General features: G+C 41.1%; 1 protein-coding gene across 1 annotated transcript in view; it reads right to left on the reverse strand.

The window, feature by feature from the left end:
• FLT3 (fms related receptor tyrosine kinase 3) overlaps positions 1 to 26,522 on the reverse strand; it is a 64,069-nt gene that overhangs the window by 14,228 nt on the left and 23,319 nt on the right. The window contains exons 9-17 of the mRNA XM_058186601.1: positions 23,389 to 23,554; positions 9,075 to 9,181; positions 8,645 to 8,753; positions 6,587 to 6,762; positions 5,627 to 5,712; positions 5,411 to 5,543; positions 5,225 to 5,329; positions 2,693 to 2,803; positions 1,920 to 2,073 (exon numbers count right to left, since the gene is read on the reverse strand). Of these exons, the coding sequence (XP_058042584.1) occupies positions 1,920 to 2,073; positions 2,693 to 2,803; positions 5,225 to 5,329; positions 5,411 to 5,543; positions 5,627 to 5,712; positions 6,587 to 6,762; positions 8,645 to 8,753; positions 9,075 to 9,181; positions 23,389 to 23,554 (1,147 nt within the window). The remainder of the gene's footprint in view (positions 1 to 1,919; positions 2,074 to 2,692; positions 2,804 to 5,224; positions 5,330 to 5,410; positions 5,544 to 5,626; positions 5,713 to 6,586; positions 6,763 to 8,644; positions 8,754 to 9,074; positions 9,182 to 23,388; positions 23,555 to 26,522) is intronic.

The raw sequence follows: 26,522 nt of genomic DNA on the forward strand, positions 1-26,522 counted from the left end.
TCTGATTAAAGTGTTACTGAGGGAGATTTTTCTCAATATTTTCAAACAGTTAATATCAAATTTAGTTTGCCAGTGCTTATAGTTTTCTTTGTTATCTGCCTGAATTTTACCGTCACCTGTCTGGCCACATTCTTCCTGCAGCTTATGATCAAAGGCCTGTCAACTATTGCAGCTTCAAAAAAATTATTAAGAGTAAATTGATTGTGATAATATTCCCATCTGTTGTATTTCTTCTGAACTTGTAGGGTAATGTGGGTTTGGAAATAAGATTCACTGTCACCAGCAATTTTTGGTAATGCACGATGCATCTTTCTACGGAGTCCTCCTGGTGCTCTCTGACCTTGATTATTTTCTTGCAGAGATTTCATTACCAAACTAGGTAACATCGTCATTGCTAGAAGGGAGTAGAGTTTGTGTTCATTTTATATACTAAAGGCTTACCCTGTCAGCTCTACTAGCCTTCTGTCTGTCCTGCATAGTAGTTGTTATAGTGTTATAGTTCTTAACACTATGTTGTAGATGACTCTTTAAGGGGCTGCTGTTTTCTCTTAGATTAGATTAGATTAACAGAGTTGGAAGGGACCTTGTAGGTCATCTAGTCCAACCCCCTGCCAAAGCAGGAGACCCTACACCATTTCTAACAAATGTCAGTCCAATCTCTTCTTGAAAGCCTCCAGTGATGAAGCTCCCACAACTTCCAAAGGCAAGCTGTTCCATTGGTTGCTTGTTTTCACTTGTCAGAAAATTTCTCCTTATTTCTAGGTTGAATCTCTCCTTGATCAGTTTCCATCCATTATTTCTTGTCTGGCCTTCAGTGCCTTGGAAAATAGCTTGATCCCTTCCTCTCTGTGGCAGCCACTCAAATATTGGAACACTGCTATCATGTCTCCCTTGGTCCTTCTCTTCACTAGACTAGCCATGCCCAGTTCCTGTAACCATTCTCTGAACTTTTTCTAGAGTCTCAACAACTTTTTTATAGCGTGGTGTCCAAAACTGGATTCAGTACTCTAGGGCTGCTGGGTATTTTGGTGTACTTAGGAAGTTTTGGAGGGCTTTAGTTGGTTTCTCTGTTATGGTGATGCCATATAGTTAGAAAACTAGCAGAACATATCCATGAATATTCACTAGTAGTCATTAGACATGATGAAAACTCCCTAATCTCACAACATATGGACAAACTGAACTGTAGTTTCATCTGGGAAATTGTGACCATCGTAGACCAAGCCAAATTTAAAAACACGAGTGAATTCCTGTAAGCCTGGCAGTCAGACAAATTGGCCCATAGAGACAAACAATATCTGCATATCACTCAAAAGAGACAAACAAAAAGCCAAAAAGGAAACAAAAAGACCAGAACATCTACTCATCAGCAACATCAACATCCAGATGAGCACATCAGGATTAGCACTATATCAACAATCAAGAAGTAAATAATACCCAACCAAGGAACCACCAACTCAGACAAACATGCTAACAGTAAACATCAGCCTAATCAAGGAACCACCAAGATTACTCCCACCAACACTGACAGAGCAAACCACTAGTATACTTCTTGGCCTTTTGGCTAAGATCAAGTGTAGTGTAGTATACAAAATAAAAGCAAACCCCACTTCCTTCTAGCTCTGATTGTTACCCAGTTTAGTAATGAAATGTCTGCAAGAAAACAAGAAAGCTTAGAGAGTGCCAATGATGTTACAGTTCAACCCTGAGCTGTAAATATTTGTCGCTATCAGAATTTTTCTATTTTTTGTATTGTTTTGTTACAGCTACACTTCTAAAATAGGAATTACTTGAGATATGAAATGGTGTTACCGTAATTGATTGATCACATGATGCAAAAATTTGCACATGATGCAAAAGTTTCTTCATCTGGGCATAATGTAGATAGTTATCACAATTAAACCATGGTTAATATTTACCTTGAATTGATTTGTCCTCGAAAATTGTGATAAAAACTAAAATTGTGCTGACTGAAGACTTCAGCCCATGTTTTGTGAAAGGTGTCTCTTTTGCTTCGTAAGTAGTTCAGGAGGTCCCCATAGCAACAATATTCAAAAATTAAGTAAACTGGCCCTAAAATACATGTTTAAAATATAAGAAATCATCTTTTACTTAATATATACTTAGCATGCATCATATTGGAAAAAAAAACATTTCTTGGATGTAGAAAAAAGGAAATGAATGTTGTTAGAAATTTTCACCTCAATCATATGAAAATGAAATCTCTGTATCTTATACTTATTCCAAAAACTACAAGTCTTTGAATTCTCATTGTAAGACATACTAGCTAGGAATTCTATGAACTGTAGCAAAACATCTGTTTGACACACGGGTGAAATGCTCCCGGTTCTGACCGGATCTCGTGATCCGGTAGCGATTGTGGACGGTGGTTCGGTGAATCGGTAGCGATGGGGGAGCAAAGCTCCGCCCACCCAGCCAGATGTCATTACTTCCTGGTTTTAACCAGGAACTAATGTGTTTTTTATCTTCTGCACAATACAGTTAGGCAATGTATTGGACATTTTATTTTCTCAATATGTCTATGGGGTTTGTGATATCTAAAACCATTTTTGGAAATAAAAGTATGCTAGGTGGCTATGAACACACAGATGCCCACCAGTGTCATGCAAGGACCTCAAATGTATGACTTAATGCTCTAGTTGTTAGTACATTTCAGAAATACGTGGCTCACCTGACTTGGTGCATGCTCCTAGCAGATTCACAATGTTTTCATGACTTCCAATATGAATCATCATTTTGAGTTCAGACATTAGAGCATCTTTTTCCAAAGAGTCATATTTTTCTGTAAAAGTAACATGGCAGATAGTAACTATACAGAATTTTTACAATAAAATATATACAGATTGAACACATTAAAAATAATTTTATTAACAGAATTACTAATTAGTCAAATATTTCTCTTGAAGCAGGAAATGAGAGTGAACAAGTATAAGATGGCTATAGCTCTTAGAGAAGTGCCTTGTTTCCTGGTTCTGTGATATCATAGGATAGCCCATTACTACTCAAAAGTAAAGGAAACATAAAGAAGAATAAGAAAGACTGTGTTATATGCCTACCCACATCTGCAGTGATTAGGAAATACTTTTTAAGGAAAGAAGAAAAGAGAAACTCATCCTAAAATAAAATGGGAAAAATGATACTGCTGTTGACAGCTGTAACTGTTGTATAAGTTCATTGCTTGCACTAGGATTTGATGACAACACATTTCTAGCAAAACACCAGGATGTATAACAAATTTAATACAAATTTATTTCTATGTTAAATAATCTAGTTCTCCCAGCATATATAGTACTTCAGATGCATCTTTATGGCATGGAACAAGCTGGTATCATTCTCTTTAGTGGATTTTTCCCCTTGCTCTTTTTTCAAGTATCACACCTAGAAAGGTATCCATCTGCAAAGGGTATCAGAAGAATATATGTATATGAAATTGTTTAAATTAAGGAGAACTCTAAAATTAGAATTCTTATAAAATTTTAATTCTTTAATATAATTTTAATTATATTAAAAACTAGCTTTTTAAGTAAAAAGGACTTTTAGAAAAATGATTTAAAAAGACAATGTTCACTGAGATGGATAACAGAATATTGAAGAGCATACAGCAAAGCCACAGTGTAAAAACAATGAGAGAATAATATTAGGTCAACATATCTGGCTACCGACATGGACCAGAAATATATTGATTCACATTACTTTAGTGACTTTCATGGAGAAAATCTATGTAGTTGCTAAGAGTCAGCACTGACTTTATGGCATGTAATCAATAAGTCTGGTGAGGTAGAAGTTATCTACTTCAACATAAACTTCATATTGGCTGTATGTGTGCATTGCATTTATCCAACAACCATACGTTTTAGTTAGTTCACATGACACATTGAATTATAGTCTGCCTATACGTGTTGATAATGGAATAAAACATCGTTGGCCAGATTGCAGTTCAATCTGTGGCACAGAGATAACTATCTAATCAGTTCCTTACTGCTTTCAAATCTAAGAAAGAATTTATAACACACAAATATCAGAAAGCTAATCACCTAACCCATCTTTTAGGATGTGCAGTACATGCTACAGCATGGATTTCAGGTCAGAAGACTCTTTTGCCTCCAAAAACCACACTCAAGAGATAGATGGCAATCTATAGATGGAAAATATTCAATTGTGCTGAAATGGACAGGTTAACGTTGGAAATTAAAGACAAAGGAGAAACACAGTATTACCTGATATGGGACCTATGGTACAATTGGCTAGACAATAGATAAAAAGGTTAGGAAATGGATGGTGAAAGATGATCAACAAGTTAGAAACAAATACAGGTATAAAGCTATATAGAAGAATATGTATTGTAAACAGTGGTGAAATCCAATTTTTTTACTACCAGTGCTGTGGGCATGGGTTAGTGGGTGTTATGTGGCTTGGTGGCCATGGCTTGATGGGAGTGCTTGGTGGGTATGGCAGGGGAAGGATATTGCAAAATCTGTATTCCCAGCCCACTCCAGGGGAAGGATACTGCAAAATCCCCATTCCCTCACCACTCCTGGGAGAAGGATATTGCAAAATCTCCATTCCCTCCCTATTCTGGGGCCAGCCAGAGGTGGTATTTGCCAGTTCTCCGAACTACTCAAAATTTCCACTACCGGTTCTCCAGAACCTGTCAGAATCTGCTGGATTTCACCCCTGATTGTAAGCAATATTGGTACTAGATTGTACATAATTGCAAATCAAAATATATAGAGTGATAAATGTATAGAGAAGTATGTTATAACCATTTATACAATAGATATAAGTATGTTGTATAATATCAAGTTTTTATTCTTTCTTCTATGGACTATACTGTATGAACAAGAGAAAAATGGTTGTAACTAGGGTATAATATCATGTATATTTAAAAGGGTGCTGGTACAACCAGCATATCGTTGTTGCAAAATTCAAATGGCAGTGTAAAATGAAGGAAAATGTACAATAAAAATATTGAGAGAGAGAGAGAGAGAGAGAGAGAGAGAGATGGCATGATAACTTGTCATAAGAGAGAGTTGTTTGTCTTCTTTAGTTGTGCTTGAGGACCACCAATAACTGTTTAGAAAGGGATCTGTCAAGCACAAGAAACCAGACCCACAAGTGTAAAGAGTCCAAGCTTACTACTTTAGTGATGAGAGAAAATTGGGTTGATACAAAGAGACCACATTCTCCTTAAACTTTTAGCTACCTTTAAGCATTTTGACGGCAACTTGGATGGATGCTCCAGCTTCGCTAATTCCATATGCAGTAGCATTCATGACTTTTCCAAAGGCACCGGAGCCCAGTACTTGTCCTATAAAAAAGAAAGTATTCTCCTTATTTTACAATGCTTACTTCATTATTAGCTTCAGGAAGAGTACCATGGACAGCTCACCAAATTTCAGATTTTCTCTGGGAAACTCCCACTGGGCATCATACTCCAACTCACTGAAATTAATGTAGATGTATTCGTTGTTGGAAGAACCAACCATTTGTATCATATGCAGTTGTCTTTCATATCTAAATTGCTAGAGGGAATGGGACATTGTGAATGGTAAAAGCAACACACAAAGGGAGGCAGAAATGAATAGAGTGTCAATGGTGCTGTTACCTTTTTATAGTTTCGGTAAGTTAATATGCACAACCCAGCAATAATTGGAAAGCAGACTCCAAATGTTGCATATAGCAAAAGATTACCTGGAAAGCAAATGCAAAAATTCATGCAGTTTGAAAAACAGTGAAAGAGGGAAGTAAATATTTACTCTCCTTGAATGAATGAATGCTTTCCGACAAAATTGACTACAGAGTAAGTACTAAAGCTTCCCAGGATAGAATTTGCAAACCTTTGAGGTGCTGCAAGATCCTTATTAGACTTGCAAACATATATAGCATATACAGTACATTGATTCTTATAGACCAAGCCTTCATGTTCTTCAACATACCTCTGTCTATCAAATGGAAAGTTAAGAATTGTTCATAAAAAGAGCAAAGAATGAAAGTAAGCATACAGTGGCCATACATGAGACTGATCTGTACCTCTGGTGATTTACCTACCTCTGGAGAATGACATACCAGTGTGTTTCCTGTGAGCAAATATGTCAGCTAAAGCAAGGGTCTTCTACCTTGGGAATTTTAAGACTTGTGGACTTCAACTCCCAGAATTCCTCAGCCAGCAGAGCTGGCTGAGACTTGGAAGTCCACAAGACTTGGAAGTCCACAAGTCTTAAAGTTCCCAAGGTTGGAGACCCCTGAGCTAAAGTATATTCATTGGAATTTTTTCCAGTCTCAGATCCCCATTGGTAAAATAGAAACTGTGTTCTGTCTTACTAACAGCAAATGCAGACCACAAAATCATTACAATGAAAAAGCAAAATCTAACCATGTGAGTATGGTGTTTCCTCAGTACAGGTTTGGAAACAAAAAAATTCAGATGGGTTGAATTTCTTAAATTCGTTTTTTTAAAGATTTGGCCAAAATTGCTCAATATGCTGTTTCTAAATTCTAAAATCCAATTATCAGCATAGCATTTCACCATATTCTCAGTTGTCTAAACTGTGCAATTATACACTACCTTTTGGCTCAACAAAATAAGATTCACAAGAATAGCCAACTGAATTGTTTGCACAGCATTCAACAAAATGTCCAGTTTGTATGTTCTTTGTATTTAAAGTGCTCCTTGAGATCCATGATCCAAATATTGTTCCTTGATGTCTTTCATTTGAAATTCCATCTGTGATTTCAGTGCAACTGAAAGGAAGAAAAAATTATTCACATTTTCTAATGCTCATGCAAACTATTGAAAATTCAACATTGCAAATGAAAAAATAAGTGGGAACTTCTGGGGGTTCAGCAGAAGGAATTAGAAAAAAATCAAGATGGCAACTCTTGGTAAAGTATATATATCGCTGGATTGTGGCTGGCATCTTGATGTTTTTGACATTTGGATTCTCTTCCCCCAAAAACAAAATGACCCTGAGAACTTCATATACTTTAGCATTAACTATGAAGGAATGGTGTAAGCTGCCCCCTTTTTTAAAATTACAGATTCTTTATATTTGGTAGACCTAACATGGAATGCATGGAATGCATATTGACTCACAGAAAGGGAATTCTCAGATTCCATCTGACTACCCACCACCATTTATGCTAGAAGTGATGCAATATATCAACCAATCTTACGGCATATTTTGTCCCTCACTAATGTTGTCTTTATAGATCTTTGCTGAGATCCCATCTATCTCAGGGAAGACAATGAGAAGGCCATTTTAATTTCTGCAGTCCATTGTTGATTGTCCATATCCTAATAAACATTTTTGACATTGCTTACTGTTAGATTATTCATGAACTGGTAGAGACATGGTATCAAGGTCAGCCAATGAATAGGAATAGAAACTAAGTCAGCCAATTGGGAGCTGAGACAGACTGGAGCCAGGGCATGTCTTAGTCTGCAGCTTCTGAGTCTGTGCAGAGAATTGAAACTGAAACCAGTGTGTGAACTTGTCTGCTCTGCTGAAATGAAACTAACTTTTCTCTCCTACCTTGTGTTGTAACTGCTATTACATTGAAGAAGAATCTATATTGGTATTGTAAATACTTCATCTGTTATTCTTGTATATAAAGAAGTTAATGAATCCTGCTGAAACAGTTGTGCTTCTGGATTTGATTTTTGCAAGAAACTCTGATACTTACATGCTTTAAAACACGGGCATCAAACTCGCTACATCACATTGCCATCATGTGACATTGCATGATTTTTTTCCATTCACGGAGCTGGGGTGGGTATGGCCTGCATGTGACGCATCCGGTCCACAGGCTGCCAGTTTGACACCCCTGCTTTAAAATAAGATCAACCTTACAAGCTATTATTTGGAGAACATAACTAAGAAAGGAATCAGTTAGCAGGGCCTTATCTTATCTTATCTGTGGTGGCACAGAATGTAGCATTGTGGGCAAATTTTGCCCACAGCCAGGAATTTGATCCTGACTGGCTCAAGCTCAACTCAGCCTTCCATCCTTCCAAGGTCAGTAAAATGAGACCCCAGATTGCTGGGAGAAATATGCTGACTCTGTAAACTGCTTAGAGACGGCTGTAAAGCATTATGAAGCACTATAACTTTAAGTGCTATTGCTATGTGACAGTTTCTATAACTATAAATACCAGAATTGTAAGTTGACAAGATGGCCTGGCATGAGAAGACTGCAGGAATGGAACTTGCATGATGTAACCCTATTTGCAGCAAGAAGAATAAAATGAGCAGCATTCTAGATAATGGTAAACTGGGACTCCTATTCTGTCAGCAAAAACATCTGTAGGTGTTAACTTTCTCTGAAGTTCTCAGTTCAAGATTTAGGCCAAGATGGAAACTTTTCTGTATAATTTATTAAAAGAAATATTTTGAATATTCTGACAGGCGCTCTAGGAAGAGATTTGTCATGGAATTGAGAATCCATTTGCCTGACCCAGTGAGGTCAATCGAAGCTTTTATTCCTGAGGCATCTTATTTACATTTTTTTTAAAAAAACCCAATTATGGCAGTACTGTATGATCCATAACTATATCATTGTTAATCAATGGAACAATTGATTATGGAACATCAATGGAACAATTCAAAGTCATTTTTTTATTTACTTGATATGTTTTCTGTAACATTCCTTCCAGATCCACAATGAAGCAGGATTGCTTTCAGCAATGCAAGATAACTGATTGAACGTTGAGCTCATGTTGACTTTAGGTATGCCTGCAAAGATAGCAGCAAAGATGATAGATAGTTCAGTAATTCAATTTTGCAAACGTTGCCAGAACAGTTTCCCAAAACTTAAGCCTTTTCTGTTTTAACTAGTTCTGATTACAAACCCATTTGTCTAAACCAGAATTCTGGGAGTTGAAGTCCACAAGTCCACAAGTCTTAAAGTTGCCAAGTTTGGACACCCCTGGTCTAAATGGATGGATCTTTATACAACTCCAAGTCAAGTATATTTAAAGCCAAACCTAGCACAGAATAAAAGATATTACACAGCAGTACTAATTTTGTTGATCCTGTTTCTTAAAACATACTCACTCTTCACGTAGAGTCTTAGCGTCCTCTTTACAAACACATCAGTATTTTCTGCATAGAATAAATATTCGCCTGGTTGCTTTTTATGACCACAGAAGCTTGCAGAGATGCTGTTTCATAAAGGAAGGAGGAAAGGATCATTCAAGTGTATATTCAGGTGTAATCTTTTCCGAAAGGCTCTATGGTGAGCTCTTAAGCTACCCAGGTTACTCTCAAAGAATAAAAAACACCAAATAACATTGCAACCAAGTAATTTTGTTCTCCCATGAAGGTTTAAGAAGCAGAACCTTCGCTATGGCATCTGAAACTATGGAAATAACTCATGGGAAAAATCATTTTCTTTTCCTTTATATTGCAATAAGGAAAGGAAGCTTCCTAATCTCTACAAATGGGCCAAGCAGACAGACTTTTAGGAAATCAACCACAGATACAATATTACATTTGCATCTGGTCATGCATTTGACCTTTCCTCCAATGCTATATAATACAAAAAAAAATAACAACACAATTTTTTTCCTTTATAAACCCTCAGTTCTGCTGATTTGATCTGAAGCAGGGCACAGATGGATTTTGATGCTTATTCCCTCCTGTTATGAGGCCAGAAAAAAGTTTTGCAATTAAGAACGCTCTTCCTCCTCGCCTTCAGGATGAAACTCTCTTCATTAAAGGTAGTGGACCATATAATGTAGCATATTGCTGAAGTGCTGATTGATAGATAGTTGTTTTTTAAACTTTCTGGTCTGGGGCTCAGGGGGATGACCGGCCCAAGCCTACCAGATCAACTTTTCTAGCTAAGACTAGGAGTTAAGACTCTCTATTCCTACTTCATTGGCTTGACTACTCTATCACACTCTCCAAATTTCCGATCAGTAGTCCAGTCATTTATATAAACTAAGTACAGGCTGGATAGGTAATTAGATAGGTATGTAGACAGATAGGTAGGTAGGTAGGTAGGTAGATAAATAGATGATATAACGCTATTTCTAATCTTTTAAAAACTGTAATAACACAAAAAGTTCAGATTTGTATCCATCAAGGACAGCTTTCATGTCCAACTTTGATCTGGCAGGTGTGGGGGAGGCAGGTGAGAATCTATAGCACCACTATCAGAATAAACAGTTTTTAACATATTAGAGGTCAAGAACTTTCAATTCTTGGGTCAAATGAAGTCTTTCAGGGATTTCAGTCTGAATCTTCAAATTTTGTTTTTTTCTCTTCATTTATGGAGTAACTCCATAGTTACTCCATGAACTACAAAGCTTGTACAAATTGCAAAGAACAGAAAACGCCTGGATGTATTTTTGCCAGTTTTGTGGTCACTAATCTGGTATGCTAAATAAAGATACAACCACATTTCTACCTATATTTGACTTTGACTGTCCTGTGGTGGCATGTAGCAATAAAGATTTCAAGGGAAGTAACGAAACTTCCTTAACAGGAAAAAAAAACACTTCTTACCTCCTATTTTGCAAAAAGAGATTACAAAAAGAGGTTTGAATCCTGCATTTAGCCTGCACCAGTCATTTAGCCCTGCATAACACAGGTAAATGAATAGAGTGAAAGAGCTTGCATTTTCTCTTTCACCTGATCTCAAATTTACTATTGCAGGGAAATCTCAGATAAAAATACATATTGCTCAAATAGAAAATTCTTATCTCCACATGTTAACTTCATCTCAAAAATGCAGGTTGTACTTTAATTATTTTCCCGGTAGAGTGTTGTGGTCTGCCAGCAGCCTGCAGAGCTGGCAGCTGATTCGGACAGTGAGGAGGCTGGGGAGAACAATGAACTAGTCCTGGAGTCTGGGGAAGGCCCAGGTGAAGGTTCTGCATCAGAGGCAGAGATGGGGCCAGGGCATCTGAGAGCGATGCACTGACTCCGGAGCCTCCAGAGGTGGAAAGCAGAGAGGCAGAGGAACAGGAGGAGTGCATGCATGCAAAAAGCTGCCAGAAGGCAAGAGCAGCTAAAGCAAAAAAAACGACTCAGGAGTAAGGCCAGGAGATGATTGGCCCCTCCCATAAGGCTTCAAAGAGAAGCAAGTGCTCTTGGGTTCTTTGTAGGAAAGCAACATTGCTACAATTGTTTCTTGTCTCCTGTTTCTGAAATTCATGGGGCTCTTGCCAAGAAAAGCCTTTTGCAGGGTGCCAAAGAAGACAAAGGTTTGTGATAAGGCTGAAGGACTTTTTCTGAAGGATTTGTTTTGGAATTAATTTGGACTAAGAATTACTTCATTCTCAGCTGTTTTAAAAAAATATGTTTGTTTAGGACTGATTGTGTCTGGTAATAACTACATGGGCCTAGGTCACAACACACTGTGTTGAACTCAAGAACAGCAGAAGCAAATGATGGTGACCTGGCATAGCACACGGAGCAAGAAAGAGCAAAGCATGACATGTAATTCAAAGGAGATAAAGACAGGACAGGAGGAAGTCTCAGGATCAATTTATTGACAGCTGGAAATATATGAGTTGGACTCCTTCCTTCACTTTCCCTGTCAGGCATCAAGATAGTCACACAGGCTATTGGTATACACACCAAACAATCACTGATCCAGGAGTCTTTATTAGTTATTTACAGCATCACTGGAACAGCTTTAGAGCCACAATATTACATCTTGCCATTAAGTCTTGCTGCAAAAGACGATTCACACAGCCCTATCCTGCTGTTGACCATATTAGAAAACACCCAGCAGCCAGAAAACAAACAGGAGAATCAGAACCAGGATGTTATTATGCTAGCACAGTGGCAGCTCTTTCAGTTCTCAAAGCAAGGGCTGGGTTCCACTGTAGCTAGAAAAGAGTCTAGATGGTTTTTAACATGTTTCTTGTGGGACAAAAAAAAAGTATAAATGAAATAGGATTCTCAGCAGGGGAAGGGCTACTTGCAGATTAGCAGTTTTGAAAGAATAGGGATATCTGTAGTGTCTCACCCTTTAAGTAGGGGTGAAATTCAGCAGGTTCTGACAGGTTCTGGAGAACTGGTAGTGGAAATTTTGAGTAGTTCGGCGATCCGGTAAATACCACCTCTGGCTGGTCCCAGAGTGGGGTGGGAATGGAGATTTTGCAATATCCTTCCCAGAGAGTGGGGAGGCAATGGGGATATTGCAGTATCCTTCCCCTGGAATAGGGTGGGAATGGAGATTTTGCAGTATTCTTCCCCTGCAAAACCAGTTTTGTGGTAGTAAAAAAAACTGAATTCTACCACTGCCTTTCAGAAACCTCTGATCATGACTGATGACAGGGAAATAATAATAATAATAATAATAAAAGCCACACGCATTGGAGGAATCTCATCATATAATTTTTGTTTGTTTGTTTTAGTCCTGAGATTTCCAGGTGTAAGATTTACTTAAAACAGAGGTCTTCAAACTTGGCAGCTTTAAGACTTGTGGACTTTAACTCCCAGAATTGTGGGAGTTGGAAGTCCATAAGTCTTAAAGCTGCCAAGTTTGAAGACCTCTGACCTAAAATGTAGATGATGAATGTATTGGAACAACAGTTCAGCTGTAGTTTCATCAAAATTCATTTTGGTGGGATTTCAATGGTACTGAACAGAAATCCACAGGAGGGTATTTTTGAAATACCAATTTCAAAAATACCAATACCAATATTTAAGCAGGGGGCTAAATCTATTGGTCCAAAAGCTTTCTTAACAATTATAAGAGGAAATAAGCAAACCACAAATAACTATGTTTCCACCAAATGTGTTTTTTTTTCTTGAGAATCAAGGCATATTATGTGTGATATGGGATATATAAGATCACTTTTAAAAAAAAGGATTAGAACATTTTTTTTTACAAGCTCCATCTCTGAAGGCAAAATTGCAAGCATTAATTGGCTTTTTATTGCTGCATGTTTGGTAGCCATAGAAAACCAGAAATGTAAGGGACACAATTCTCCATTCTTCTTTGATACAAAGAAACAGGTGAGCTGCTCAAAAAAAAAAAGCACATTTCTCCATGATTGTCATAGAAATGTGTTTATCCATCTTCTCCTAGCCTCCAGCAGAATAGCTAAAAAAAAATCCTTCTGATTTTATTTACAATATTATAAGTAGAAAACAAAAACAAAAATAGTTATGCATAGATTTCAGTTTCATAAGGTTGATTCAGTCTGGAAAATTAAACCAACTTCTGCTGAAAAATAAAGGAAGATTTGTTGTATCAACATTAATAAGTTTTGCTTTATGCTTGATTGAAGAAGTGAAAGCAAATAAAGAAGGAACAGAAAACTAAAAGGTACCAAGAACACTTTGTGGAAAATCTTAGAGGAAGTAGTAGGTGGAGTGGAATCAAAATACTAAAAAAGAAAGAAAAAAAATTATGCGAGGAATTTATTTATTTATTTCCAACTGTAGAAATTATTCTTACTGTATTATGCATTATTTCAGTGGTGGGTTTCAAAAAATTTTACTACCGGTTCTGTGGGTGTGGCTTGGTGGGCGTGGCTTGGTGGGCTGGCAGGGGAAAGATACTGTAAAATCTCCATTTCCACCCCACTCCAGAGGAAGGATAAATGCAAAATCCCCATTTCCTCCCGATTAGCTGGGACTCGGGAGGCAGAAAATAGATGGGGGTGGGGCCAGTCAGAATTTTTACTACCGGTTCTCCGAACTACTCAAAATTCCCACTACCAGTTCTCCAGAACCGTTCAGAACCTGCTGAAACCGCTGCATTATTTGCCAAACCTCGCTCCTCTTTTCATCCTGAGCAAAGAATGAGAACATTTGTTCACATTTTTACTGGGTTAGGCTCTTCAGGTTTTTGTTTTTTACTATAAATTTGTCAAAGTTGCTTCTACTCCCCAGTTTCTTGTTTCATTTTTTCCTGATAGAAGTCATTGCTCTCTTTTATCTCCTGGAAAGGGATGCTAATTTTGAACAGAGAAATAGCAGGTCTGATCCCTGCTTTGTTGTGTCTTCTCTGTTCTTCAGGAAAAGAGTCAAAGAATAATATATATATTTAACACCTATCCTAAAGAAAACAAGACAAAAAAGAAATAGAGATAGACTCAAAAAGAATTTGAGAGGAGCAAGAAAAGGAAACTATTATTAGTAATCATACTAATAAGCCAGCAATGCCTCACAGCAACTATAACAACCTAAGGCTGCGTTCATAAAATAAGGCATCATTCCATCCAATTCTGTGCTAGGGATGTGACTTAATCTCTTTTGCCCTAGAGGGCAGGATTAAAACTAACATAGAAACTGCAGGGAATTAAATATCAGCTCTGATTTAGGAGAATCTTCTTAAGGGTTCTTTGGAATAAATTGCAGGCTCTAGGATGGGCGTCTACAGTGTGGATCAAAATAAATGTAAAGATAATCACATCAGAAAATTATACTGTACATGGTAACCAAACAGAAAAAGAAGGCTGAGCAGATGAGGTTCCTTAGTCAGTCTTAAGTAAAAAGTGCTCTGAAATAGTTCTTTAAATAAACAAAATGTTTTCAGGGTAGAGGAATACACAAAGGGCCACCATGTACTTTCAAGGTCTGTTGCACACAGACCTACCAGTTTCCTCCTTATGGTTGAAAAAAGCTGAAGGCAGGAAGGGAAACATTTATTTTTCGACTTTAATGTTTGCAGAGTCATAGAAGCCAAGACACATCTCACTAAACTAGCACCTTTTTAATATCCAACTTGCTATCTTAATAAAAAAATAATTGGATGTTCCAAAATCACACATAACATCCATTGTCTAGAACCTTTTTGCCATTGCGTGTCAAAAGCAGGGGGAGCTTGGGAGGATCGTGCGCATGCATGCCCATACCCATAATTCAATGTGCCCCCCCCCACGCTCTCCCCACTTTTGGCATGCGATGGCACAATGGGCCTGGTAGGCCCGGTTTTTGCCCTCCCCAGGCTCCAGGGGTTTTCTAGAAGCCTGGGGAGGGCGAAAATGGCTTCCTCCCCCTGGAGGCCCTCCGGAGGCCAGAAAAAGCCTGTTTTCCGACTTCCAGTGGGCCTGGAAGGCCCAAAAATCAGCTGGCCAGCGTGCACATGCACACTGCAGCTGATGTAGGATAACGCTTGCGTGCCCACCGATATGGCTCCATGTGCCACCTGTGGCACGTGTGCCATAGGTTTCCCATCACAGGTCTAGAAGTTAAAATTACAGTAACAACCCTCCACACACACACAAACCAATAAAGTTTTAAGTACATCAGCACATGACATGACCAAACAGCTCCATAATGGGGCCTATCATCAATAGTGCTGCTACTGCTGTACCATCAGAGCAAACTCCGGATTCTGCATCACTCAGGGACCACCTGATTCAGAGCCATGGGCTTTAAAAAGTTCACCAAAAATATTGCCTTGTTGGTCCTCATTACAGCCTGATAGAAGGAGGGACAGATAATTAATTAATTAATGCTGGAAGAGAAGAGGGAACATGCAGAACAAAGAAATGAAAACGAAAATAACTTGAAGACACACAAATATTTTCTGCAGCTTTCTCTGCCCTGATATCCCTCAGTTTCACCTGTTCTATACCTCAATTTTAAAAATAGCCTGGTTCTGGCAGCTGCTATTGTAATTTTCACACTTTGACCTGGAATGGCGTTAATAATAATAATAATAATAATAATAATAATAATAATATTTTAATTTGTATACCGCCCTTCTCCCGAAGGACTCAGGGCGGTGAACAGGCAGATAAAATATACATACACACAATAATTAAAAACATCCCTTAAAAAACTAATTTAAATGCCCAAACCCCTCCACTGTTTACCATCTTTATAACATCTTTACCATCGTTCCGCTCCCCTTCTTCCTTAGCCCACCCCAGGTCGTTTGTATGGGGTGGCGAACTGACTGAGTCAGCGGTTTTGCCATCTACCGCACATGGATTATCTCGAACTATTTCCCATCAGGACAGACTGGTCATGGTCATTTTATCATCTGTTATGACTTTTGCTGCCAACTTGACCAGCCCAGGATGGGCCTTGCCCGGACCGTCTCAGTGATGCGAACATTTACATGCTGACCTTCTTGCCCTGCGAGATGCCCCTCTCTGGGTCTGGCCCTCAGATTATCGAGGCCCACCTTGAGGACGGGCTTTGGAGTCCCGAGAGGTGGCATCACGAAAAATAGGAGGCTTAGGGTTTTAATTGGCTGTTTTAATAGATTTTTAAGGGAATTTTAAAGGGATTTTAAGGGGAGGAAACCGGCGGGCTTGGGTTGGGGCGGGAGGAAGGGTGGGTGTTGGGGTAACCCGTCGGGAGTCAGTTCCTGCACTTGCTCGTGGCGGGGTTGGTGGGTCCGAGGTCATGGGGAGTCGGTGTTCCATTGGTCGAGGTGGTGTTATTTCCACGGTAAGGGGAGGGGCAGATATGGCGGAAGTGGGGCTCATATCGCGTTAGGGGGTGCGCTCGATGCTTACAGGCGACGCGCCCGAGCCCTCAAACTTCTCCCGTTCCCGGATGGTCAGGATCCTCAGGGCCCTGGCCTTGGCTGATGTTATGCAATGCACGGTCCGTGGCCAATAAGGCCCCCTAATTCACGATCTCATTCAGGGGTGCCGCGGACCTTATGGGCGTTACGGAGACCTGGTTGGGCCCAGAAGGCGTGCCCTTGTTCAGATGTGCCCACGGGTTTCCGAGCATTTCATCAGCCGAGGGCCAGGGTAGGGGTGGTGGGGTGGCGGTTGTGATTAGAGAGTCTAGAGCCGAGGGAGACCACTGTACCTCAGATTGCGGGTGCGAATCCCTCTTTGTGAGATGGGGTCATAGATGTCAGATGGGCTTGCTGGTGGCGTACCTGGCTCCTTGCTACGTGACAGCTGCCCTGCCCGAGCTCCTGGAGGTGCTTGCTGGGGTGGCAGTTGAGACCCCAGACTTTTAGTCGTGGGGACTTTAACTTGCCATCGTCCGGCTCGTCATCGGCGGTAGCTCGGGAGTTCATGGCTTCCATGACGGCCTTGGACCTGACCCAAGTAGTTGATGGCCCTACTCACGTTGGGGTGGCACTCTGGAAAATTAAACCAACTTCTGCTGAAAAATAAAGGAAGATTTGTTGTATCAACATTAATAAGTTTTGCTTTATGCTTGATTGAAGAAGTGAAAGCAAATAAAGAAGGAACAGAAAACTAAAAGGTACCAAGAACACTTTGTGGAAAATCTTAGAGGAAGTAGTAGGTGGAGTGGAATCAAAATACTAAAAAAGAAAGAAAAAAAATTATGCGAGGAATTTATTTATTTATTTCCAACTGTAGAAATTATTCTTACTGTATTATGCATTATTTCAGTGGTGGGTTTCAAAATTTTTTACTACCGGTTCTGTGGGTGTGGCTTGGTGGGCGTGGCTTGGTGGGCTGGCAGGGGAAAGATACTGTAAAATCTCCATTTCCACCCCACTCCAGAGGAAGGATAAATGCAAAATCCCCATTTCCTCCCGATTAGCTGGGACTCGGGAGGCAGAAAATAGATGGGGGTGGGGCCAGTCAGAATTTTTACTACCGGTTCTCCGAACTACTCAAAATTCCCACTACCAGTTCTCCAGAACCGTTCAGAACCTGCTGAAACCGCTGCATTATTTGCCAAACCTCGCTCCTCTTTTCATCCTGAGCAAAGAATGAGAACATTTGTTCACATTTTTACTGGGTTAGGCTCTTCAGGTTTTTGTTTTTTACTATAAATTTGTCAAAGTTGCTTCTACTCCCCAGTTTCTTGTTTCATTTTTTCCTGATAGAAGTCATTGCTCTCTTTTATCTCCTGGAAAGGGATGCTAATTTTGAACAGAGAAATAGCAGGTCTGATCCCTGCTTTGTTGTGTCTTCTCTGTTCTTCAGGAAAAGAGTCAAAGAATAATATATATATTTAACACCTATCCTAAAGAAAACAAGACAAAAAAAGAAATAGAGATAGACTCAAAAAGAATTTGAGAGGAGCAAGAAAAGGAAACTATTATTAGTAATCATACTAATAAGCCAGCAATGCCTCACAGCAACTATAACAACCTAAGGCTGCGTTCATAAAATAAGGCATCATTCCATCCAATTCTGTGCTAGGGATGTGACTTAATCTCTTTTGCCCTAGAGGGCAGGATTAAAACTAACATAGAAACTGCAGGGAATTAAATATCAGCTCTGATTTAGGAGAATCTTCTTAAGGGTTCTTTGGAATAAATTGCAGGCTCTAGGATGGGCGTCTACAGTGTGGATCAAAATAAATGTAAAGATAATCACATCAGAAAATTATACTGTACATGGTAACCAAACAGAAAAAGAAGGCTGAGCAGATGAGGTTCCTTAGTCAGTCTTAAGTAAAAAGTGCTCTGAAATAGTTCTTTAAATAAACAAGATGTTTTCAGGGTAGAGGAATACACAAAGCTGCATAGGGCCACCATGTACTTTCAAGGTCTGTTGCACACAGACCTACCAGTTTCCTCCTTATGGTTGAAAAAAGCTGAAGGCAGGAAGGGAAACATTTATTTTTCGACTTTAATGTTTGCAGAGTCATAGAAGCCAAGACACATCTCACTAAACTAGCACCTTTTTAATATCCAACTTGCTATCTTAATAAAAAAATAATTGGATGTTCCAAAATCACACATAACATCCATTGTCTAGAACCTTTTTGCCATTGCGTGTCAAAAGCAGGGGGAGCTTGGGAGGATCGTGTGCATGCATGCCCATACCCATAATTCAATGTGCCCCCCCCCACGCTCTCCCCACTTTTGGCATGCGATGGCACAATGGGCCTGGTAGGCCCGGTTTTTGCCCTCCCTAGGCTCCAGGGGTTTTCTAGAAGCCTGGGGAGGGCGAAAATGGCAACCTCCCCCTGGAGGCCCTCCGGAGGCCAGAAACAGCCTGTTTTCCGACTTCCAGTGGGCCTGGAAGGCCCAAAAATCAGCTGGCCAGCGTACACATGCACACTGCAGCTGATGTAGGATAACGCTTGCGTGCCCACCGATATGGCTCCATGTGCCACCTGTGGCATGTGTGCCATAGGTTTCCCATCACAGGTCTAGAAGTTAAAATTACAGTAACAACCCTCCACACACACACAAACCAATAAAGTTTTAAGTACATCAGCACATGACATGACCAAACAGCTCCATAATGGGGCCTATCATCAATAGTGCTGCTACTGCTGTACCATCAGAGCAAACTCCGGATTCTGCATCACTCAGGGACCACCTGATTCAGAGCCATGGGCTTTAAAAAGTTCACCAAAAATATTGCCTTGTTGGTCCTCATTACTGCCTGATAGAAGGAGGGACAGATAATTAATTAATTAATGCTGGAAGAGAAGAGGGAACATGCAGAACAAAGAAATGAAAACGAAAATAACTTGAAGACACACAAATATTTTCTGCAGCTTTCTCTGCCCTGATATCCCTCAGTTTCACCTGTTCTATACCTCAATTTTAAAAATAGCCTGGTTCTGGCAGCTGCTATTGTAATTTTCACACTTTGACCTGGAATGGCATTAAGAGCATACTGGGAAATTCATCAATAGAAATTAATTCAGGGGTGCCGCGGACCTTATGGGCGTTACGGAGACCTGGTTGGGCCCAGAAGGGTGCCCTTGTTCAGATGTGCCCACGGGTTTCGAGCATTTCATCAGCCGAGGGCCAGGGTAGGGTGGTGGGGTGGCGGTTGTGATTAGAGAGAGTCTAGAGCCGAGGGAGACCACTGTACCTCAGATTGCGGGTGCGAATCCCTCTTTGTGAGATGGGGTCATAGATGTCAGATGGGCTTGCTGGTCACGTGCCTGGCTCCTTGCTGCGTGACAGCTGCCCTGCCCGAGCTCCTGGAGGTGCTTGCTGGGGTGGCAGTTGAGACCCCAGACTTTTAGTCGTGGGGACTTTAACTTGCCATCGTCCGGCTCGTCATCGACGGTAGCTCGGGAGTTCATGGCTTCCATGGCCTTGGACCTGACCCAAGTAATTGATGGCCCTACTCACGTTGGGGTGGCACTCTGGACCTGATTTTTGTCTCTGGTCAGTGGTTGAGAGATCTGGACTTAAAGGAAATAGTCATTGAACCTTTGTCATGGTCAGATCACTCTCTTCTTCGTCTGGACTTTCTGACCGCCATTCACCACCGCAGGGAGGACGGAGCGACACGCTGGTTCCGTCCCAGGCGCCTGATGGACCCGGAGGGTTCGGACGGAGCTTGGGCCATTTCCTGAGGGTCTGGCACAGCTCGGCTGAGGAACTTGTTGCGGCCTGGGAGCGGGCGGCGGCCTTAGACCGGGTCGTGCCTTTGCGACCTCTGACCGGCGCAGGTCCCAACCAGCTCCTTGGTTCTCCGAGGAGCTGAGAGGATGAAGCGCGGAGAAGGCGCCTAGAGAGTTCTTGGAGGTCTAGCCGTTCAGAAGCTGATCGGACACTAGTGAAGTCCTATACTAGGCTTACCTAGTGGCAATGAGGAAGCGGCGTAGCTCGCCTCCTCCCTCATTATCGGCAGATAACCGCCCAGCCGCCCTGTTTGGGTGACCCGCTCCCTCCTACACCAGGGGCGGGATGACCCGTTGCAGGGGCGTGCTGAGAGTTTAACGTTATCTATCGATAAAATCGTTCAACCGGGATGGTTTGGACCAAGATTGCGTGATACGGGTGAGACGGCTGAGGGTGGTCTTGGTGACATTGTATGGGATGAGTTTGACCCTGTCGCCCCGAGGACATGGACAGGTTGTTGGGGAGGCTGAATGCCACCACATGTTTACTGGACCTGCCCTCCTGGTTGGTGCTGGCCACGCAGGAGGTGACACGAGGCTGGCTCCAGGCGATTACGAGCGCCTCTTTGGTGGAGGAGTCTTTCCGCCGCCTTGAAAGAGGCGGTGGTGAGGCCCTCCTCAAGAAGCCTTCCTGACCCGCTGTTTTAGGTAATTATCGCTCGTCTCCAACCCGCTCGCGAAGGTTGTAGAGAGTATGGTGGCATATCAGTTTCCTTGCACCTGGATGAAACTGTCTATCTAGACCTGCTCCAGTCCGGTTTCCGCCCGGTTACAGCACGGAGACGGCTTTGGTCGCGTTGGTGGATGATCTCTGGAGGGCCAGGGATAGGGTTGTTCCTCTGCCCTGGTCCTATTAGACCTCTCAGCGGCTTTCGATACCATCGACCATGGTATCCTGCTGCGCCGTTGGGGGATTGGGAGTGGAGGCACCGCTATCGGTGGTTCTCCTCCTATCTCTCCGACCGTCGCAGTCGGTGTTGACAGGGGCAGAGGTCGGCCCGAGGCGCCTCACTTGTGGGGTGCCGAGGGGTCGATTCTCTCGCCTTCTGTTTAACATCTACATGAAGCCGCTGGGTGAGATCATCAGTGGTTTCGTGAAGTACCAGCTGTATGCGGATGACACCCAGCTGTTTTCACACCGACCACCCCAACGGCTTATCAAGTGCTGTCCCGTGTCTGGAGGCCGACGGGTCTGATGGGGAGAAACAGGCTCAAGCTCAATCCTCCAAGACAGAGTGGCTGTGGATGCCGGCATCCCGCACAGTCAGCTAACGGCTGACCATCGGTGGCGAGTCACTGGCCCCGGCGGAGAGGGTGCGAACTTAAGCGCCCTCCTGGATGAACGGCTGTCTCTAGAAGATCATTTGACGGCCGCCTCCAGGAGAGCGCTCTACCAGGTTCGCTTGCGCGCCAGTTGCGCCTTTCTGGACCGGGAGGCCCTATGCACGGTCACCACGCCTCGTGACGCCTCGCCTGGATTACTGCAACGCCTCTACATGGGGCTCCCTTGAAGGGCATCCGGAGGCTACAGTTAGTCCAGAATGCGGCGCTGGTGATAGATGGAGCCCTCGTGGCTCCCGTGATAACACCCATCCCGCGAGGCTGCACTGGCTACCTGTGGCCTTCGGGTGCGCTTCAAGGTTTTGTGACCACCTTTAAAGCGCCCATGGCATAGGGCCGGGTTATCACGGGACCGCCACTGCGACCAGATACCTCTCACCGACCCGCAGCGCCTCACAGAGAGGGACCTCAGGGTGCCGCCGCCAGGCAGTGTTGCCTGGCGACGCCCAGGAAGGGCCTTCTGTGGGGGCTCGCCTCTGGAACGAGCTCCCCCCAGGACTCCGTCAACTTCCGGACCTTCGAACCTTCCGTCGCGAGCTCAAGACACATTTATTTATCTGTGCAGGACTGGCTTAGATTTTAAATTTTATAGGGGTTTTAAATTGATTTTAATATTTATATTTCTATTTTAAATGATAGGGCACTGGAATAAGTTTTTTAAAGATTATTTTAATTTTGTATACTGATGTTTTATATGCCTGTAAACCGCCCTGAGTCCTTTTGGGAGATAGGGCGGTATATAAATTTAAATAATAAATAAATAAATAAAATATTAAAAAACGTACTTCCCCGTAAAATCACAGAATTTTAAAAACCCATCCAATAAAAATAAGAATCAGGCTAGTCCAGCCATACGGAATAAATAAGTTTTAAGTTCGCGGCGAAAGGTCCTAAGGTCAGGTAATTGTCGAAGTCCGAGGGGAAGTTCGTTCCACAGGTGAGCCCACAGAGAAGGCCCCCCCCCTGGGGCCCGCCAGTCGACACTGTTTGGCTGACGGCACCCTGAGGAGTCCCTCTCTGTGGGAACGTACCGGACGATGGGAGATAGAAGCCGGCAGTAGACGGTCCCGTAGATAGCCCGGTCCTAAGCCATGGAGCATACTGGGAAATTCATCAATAGAAATTAATTCAGGGGTGAATTGCTCCTGGTTCTGACCGGATCTCACAATCCGGTAGCAATCATGGCCAGTGGTTCAGCAATCCAGTAGCGATGGCGGCGCACAGCTCTACCCACCCACCTGGGTGTCATTACTTTGTAGTCTTAACCAGGAAGTAACATGTTTTTTACCTTCTTTGCAGAAGGTCTGCACGCGGGGGTGTGTGTGTGCACTTCCAAAGCGGTAAGGAAAGTAAGTAGATTTCACCCCTGAATTAATTGATTTTATTTATTTGTTTGTTTATTTGTCTGTCTGTCTGTCTGTCTTAAGTTTATACCCCAAGGGAGAAGACTGAACTCAACCAAACTGAAGCACCTTCAAATCAGATTGATGCTGAAATTTTTACACAAAAATCTGTACAACTTTAACATGCTGAATTACAACATGATGTATTCAAATCTCTCTGCTGCATTCTAGAAAAAAGCCCCTGATTTGATAAGGCACTGGTAGGGTGCACCACATTAAAGTTCTCTATCATGAACTTTTTAATTTAACTGGAGAAACAACAGATTGCGGCATACAAAAAATAAAAACATATACAACGAATAAATAGTATAGTTTTAAGCATCAGAAATGGAGAAAATGCACCAAAGCGCATTACAGAAAAGTAATCAAATAAAGTGAATTACCTGTAAGTATCTGTGTAAGTTTGCTGACACGGAAATGACATTTGGGAAAATATCCAAATGCATCTGATTGGTGGATAGGCTTTAAGTTTAACTTCAAGGCAGGTATTTTCTTCTATGCCAAGTTCAAAATCTTCCTTTGCATTGGTTATATTGATAAACCCTTTGTCTGTTAAATGATAGATCAACATTGTGTGGCAGAATTCAGTACTTATTTGAAGGATTTGAACATAAGCACCTTTGGTATTCCTACATTTAATACAGCAATTAAATGACTATTGAATGGATGGGTGTCAGACTTTCATTCTGACAGGGGCACAAATATAAGAATACATTGTAGGTCCTCTTAGATCATGTTTTTTATAGTTCAGCTATATGTTTACACGTAGGGGCAGCTAAATTTGCTTAGGAACACTAGAGGCTGATCTTTAATGTGATAACATTCCCTTGTTATACTGTACTGTATGTTTCTTGGCAACTGAGAGGCAGAGGATAGAAGTTCTGTTTGACTCTCAGTTAATAGATATTAGCCATTTCTTTCTCCAATAAAGATGATGTTAAATTATAGTTTTCATAATCATCCAATGAACATGGTCATTGCTACCTTTACTGGAAGCCCTATCTTTAAACATAATATTTTTTGAATACAAAGTTTTGAAACCAACAGAGTTAGTAAGCCTTGCAATCAGAGCATAACATGTTCAAATTATTTTGACTTTTCATCAGTTGCTCCTTCTAATCTATCAAAAATTATGTTTTACGAAAAGGATTTTCTTTTCGTGCAGAAGAAAATAGAGTTAAAAATTGCTGGACAATTATATGCATGTTTGAATAGGATTGAGAAGATCTTAAGTGTAATATAAGTCAAATAACTCAAGTGTAGTAACATTTCTATTCTCCTATACCAGGGACAATTAATTTTCCCAAGAGGCCATGTGAAAAACTGGGGCTGTGAAGGCATATAGGCACCCATGGACTCACATATATAATTTTTTAAAAAAACAGCTGCATTCAAAATAAAAGCAATGCAATTGTATTGCATCCATGATATACACTTATTTACATTTGATTTCTAATTTCTGATTGATATCATGTGGGCCAGACAGGGATGATACTGGAAATATCTAGCACTTCTGATTGCTTATTTTTTTCTCCCCTTTTAACAAAACCAAATATTCATTTGCATCAAGAATAATGACAAATATTAGTTCAAACCCCTATTACAATTGAAATTAACTATAGTTAAATCAATCATGTGACTATATGATAAGCCTACCGTGTTTCCCCGAAAATAAGACCCTGTCTTATATTTTTTTTAACCCTTAAATAAGCGCTTGGCCTTATTGCCATGCGCTCAAAAGCCTGATTGGGCTTATTATCAGGGGATGTCTTATTTTGGGGGAAACAGGGTAGAAAAGAATGGAGAGACTGTCGAAAGTTCTAAGCCTCTTAAATTTTAATTATAAAGTATGAGGGGAAAGCCATGTATCACAAGTAATTTATGTTTTTTTATTTTTTTTGTCACACAGTATATATAAACATAAGCATGTAATTACTATATATATATATATATATATATATATATATATATATATATATATATATATATATATATATATATATATATATATATATATATATATATGTCTTTGTTGTTCGGGTTTTCTCCCGTGTAAAATTGGAAGTGTCTTGGCGACGTTTCGACGAAGTATATGTATAAGTATAAGGAGTATATGAAATCCCATGCACCGCCTGCCCCACCACATACATTGGACAAACCAACAGAAGAATAAGTGCACGCATTGAAGAACACAAGACCTCATTCAAAAAAGAGGAACCAACTTCTTCCCTGGTCCAACACTTTAAAGTCACAGGACACGATATTGACTTTAAAAAGACCAGAACTATCGCCAAAACTGAACACTTTAACAACAGAATAATCAGAGAAGCCATCGAGATAGAAAACGCCCACACAGCATGAACAAACGAGATGATACCTCCCGCCTACCAGCCATTTGGAAACCTGCCTTATTGACAAACGTGTCCCTAACACGAGGAATGACACCAGACCCACACTCACGAGGTCCACACAGGATGTCACCACCACACATCCACCCAGAAAGCACACCCAAACCCACACTGATCAGGAAGCACGACCAAGGACCAGAAGCCAGACCGCAGCTGCAACATTAGCCACTTCAAACCCTCCAATCCATACATGCAGCAGACTGACACCCACTACGAAGATGTAGCACGACCACGAACACGAAGCCAAACAGCAGCAGTGCAGCTCACCAGCTCAAATCCCCTGCAGCACAGATTAGACTGAGCACAACCAAGCCCCCACCAACACAGGACACCCCAGCCAATCAGAGCACAGAAAACCCCATCCAATCAGAGCACAGCCAAGCTCCCACCCAATCAGTTCAAACCCCACTAGCAGTTAAAGGAAGAAACAGCTGCGATCACACATTGCTCCCAGAAGCACGGCTGAAGCCTGAAGATGACGAATGAGACTTCGTCGAAACGTCGCCAAGACACTTCCAATTTTACACGGAGAAAACCGAACAACCAAAGACCTATATACAAACACCCGTGAAAACCTCAGAAAACATATATATATATATATATATATATATATATATATATATATATATATATATATACACTATATATATATATATATATATACTATATAAGCATACTATATAAGCATATATATAAGTATGAGTATGTAATAACTATATTAATTGGATATAATGAAAGGAAACAATAGGACAGGAACGGTAGGCATGCTTGTGCTCTTATGCACGCCCCTTACAGACCTCTTAGAAATGGGGTGAGGTCAATAGTAGACAGTTTTTGGTTGAAGCTTTGGGGATTTTGGGAAGAGACCACAGAATCAGGTAGTTTATTCCAAGCATTAACAACTCTGTTACTGAAGTCATATTTTCTGCAATTCTAATCATAGAATCAATGTTTCAGTTGCCAATTTCTAATGGAAAAACAAGGAAATTAGATTCTTATATCTTTGCACAGACTCAGAGGACCTTAACTGGCCAATAACCTTCCACGCCAATAATCAAGAGAAAAACTGGCCACAATCCACTGGCATGAGACACAGTATTTGGGGGAAG

The sequence above is a fragment of the Ahaetulla prasina genome, chromosome 5 (genome assembly GCF_028640845.1).
Source record: "Ahaetulla prasina isolate Xishuangbanna chromosome 5, ASM2864084v1, whole genome shotgun sequence".
Lineage (NCBI taxonomy): Eukaryota > Metazoa > Chordata > Lepidosauria > Squamata > Colubridae > Ahaetulla > Ahaetulla prasina.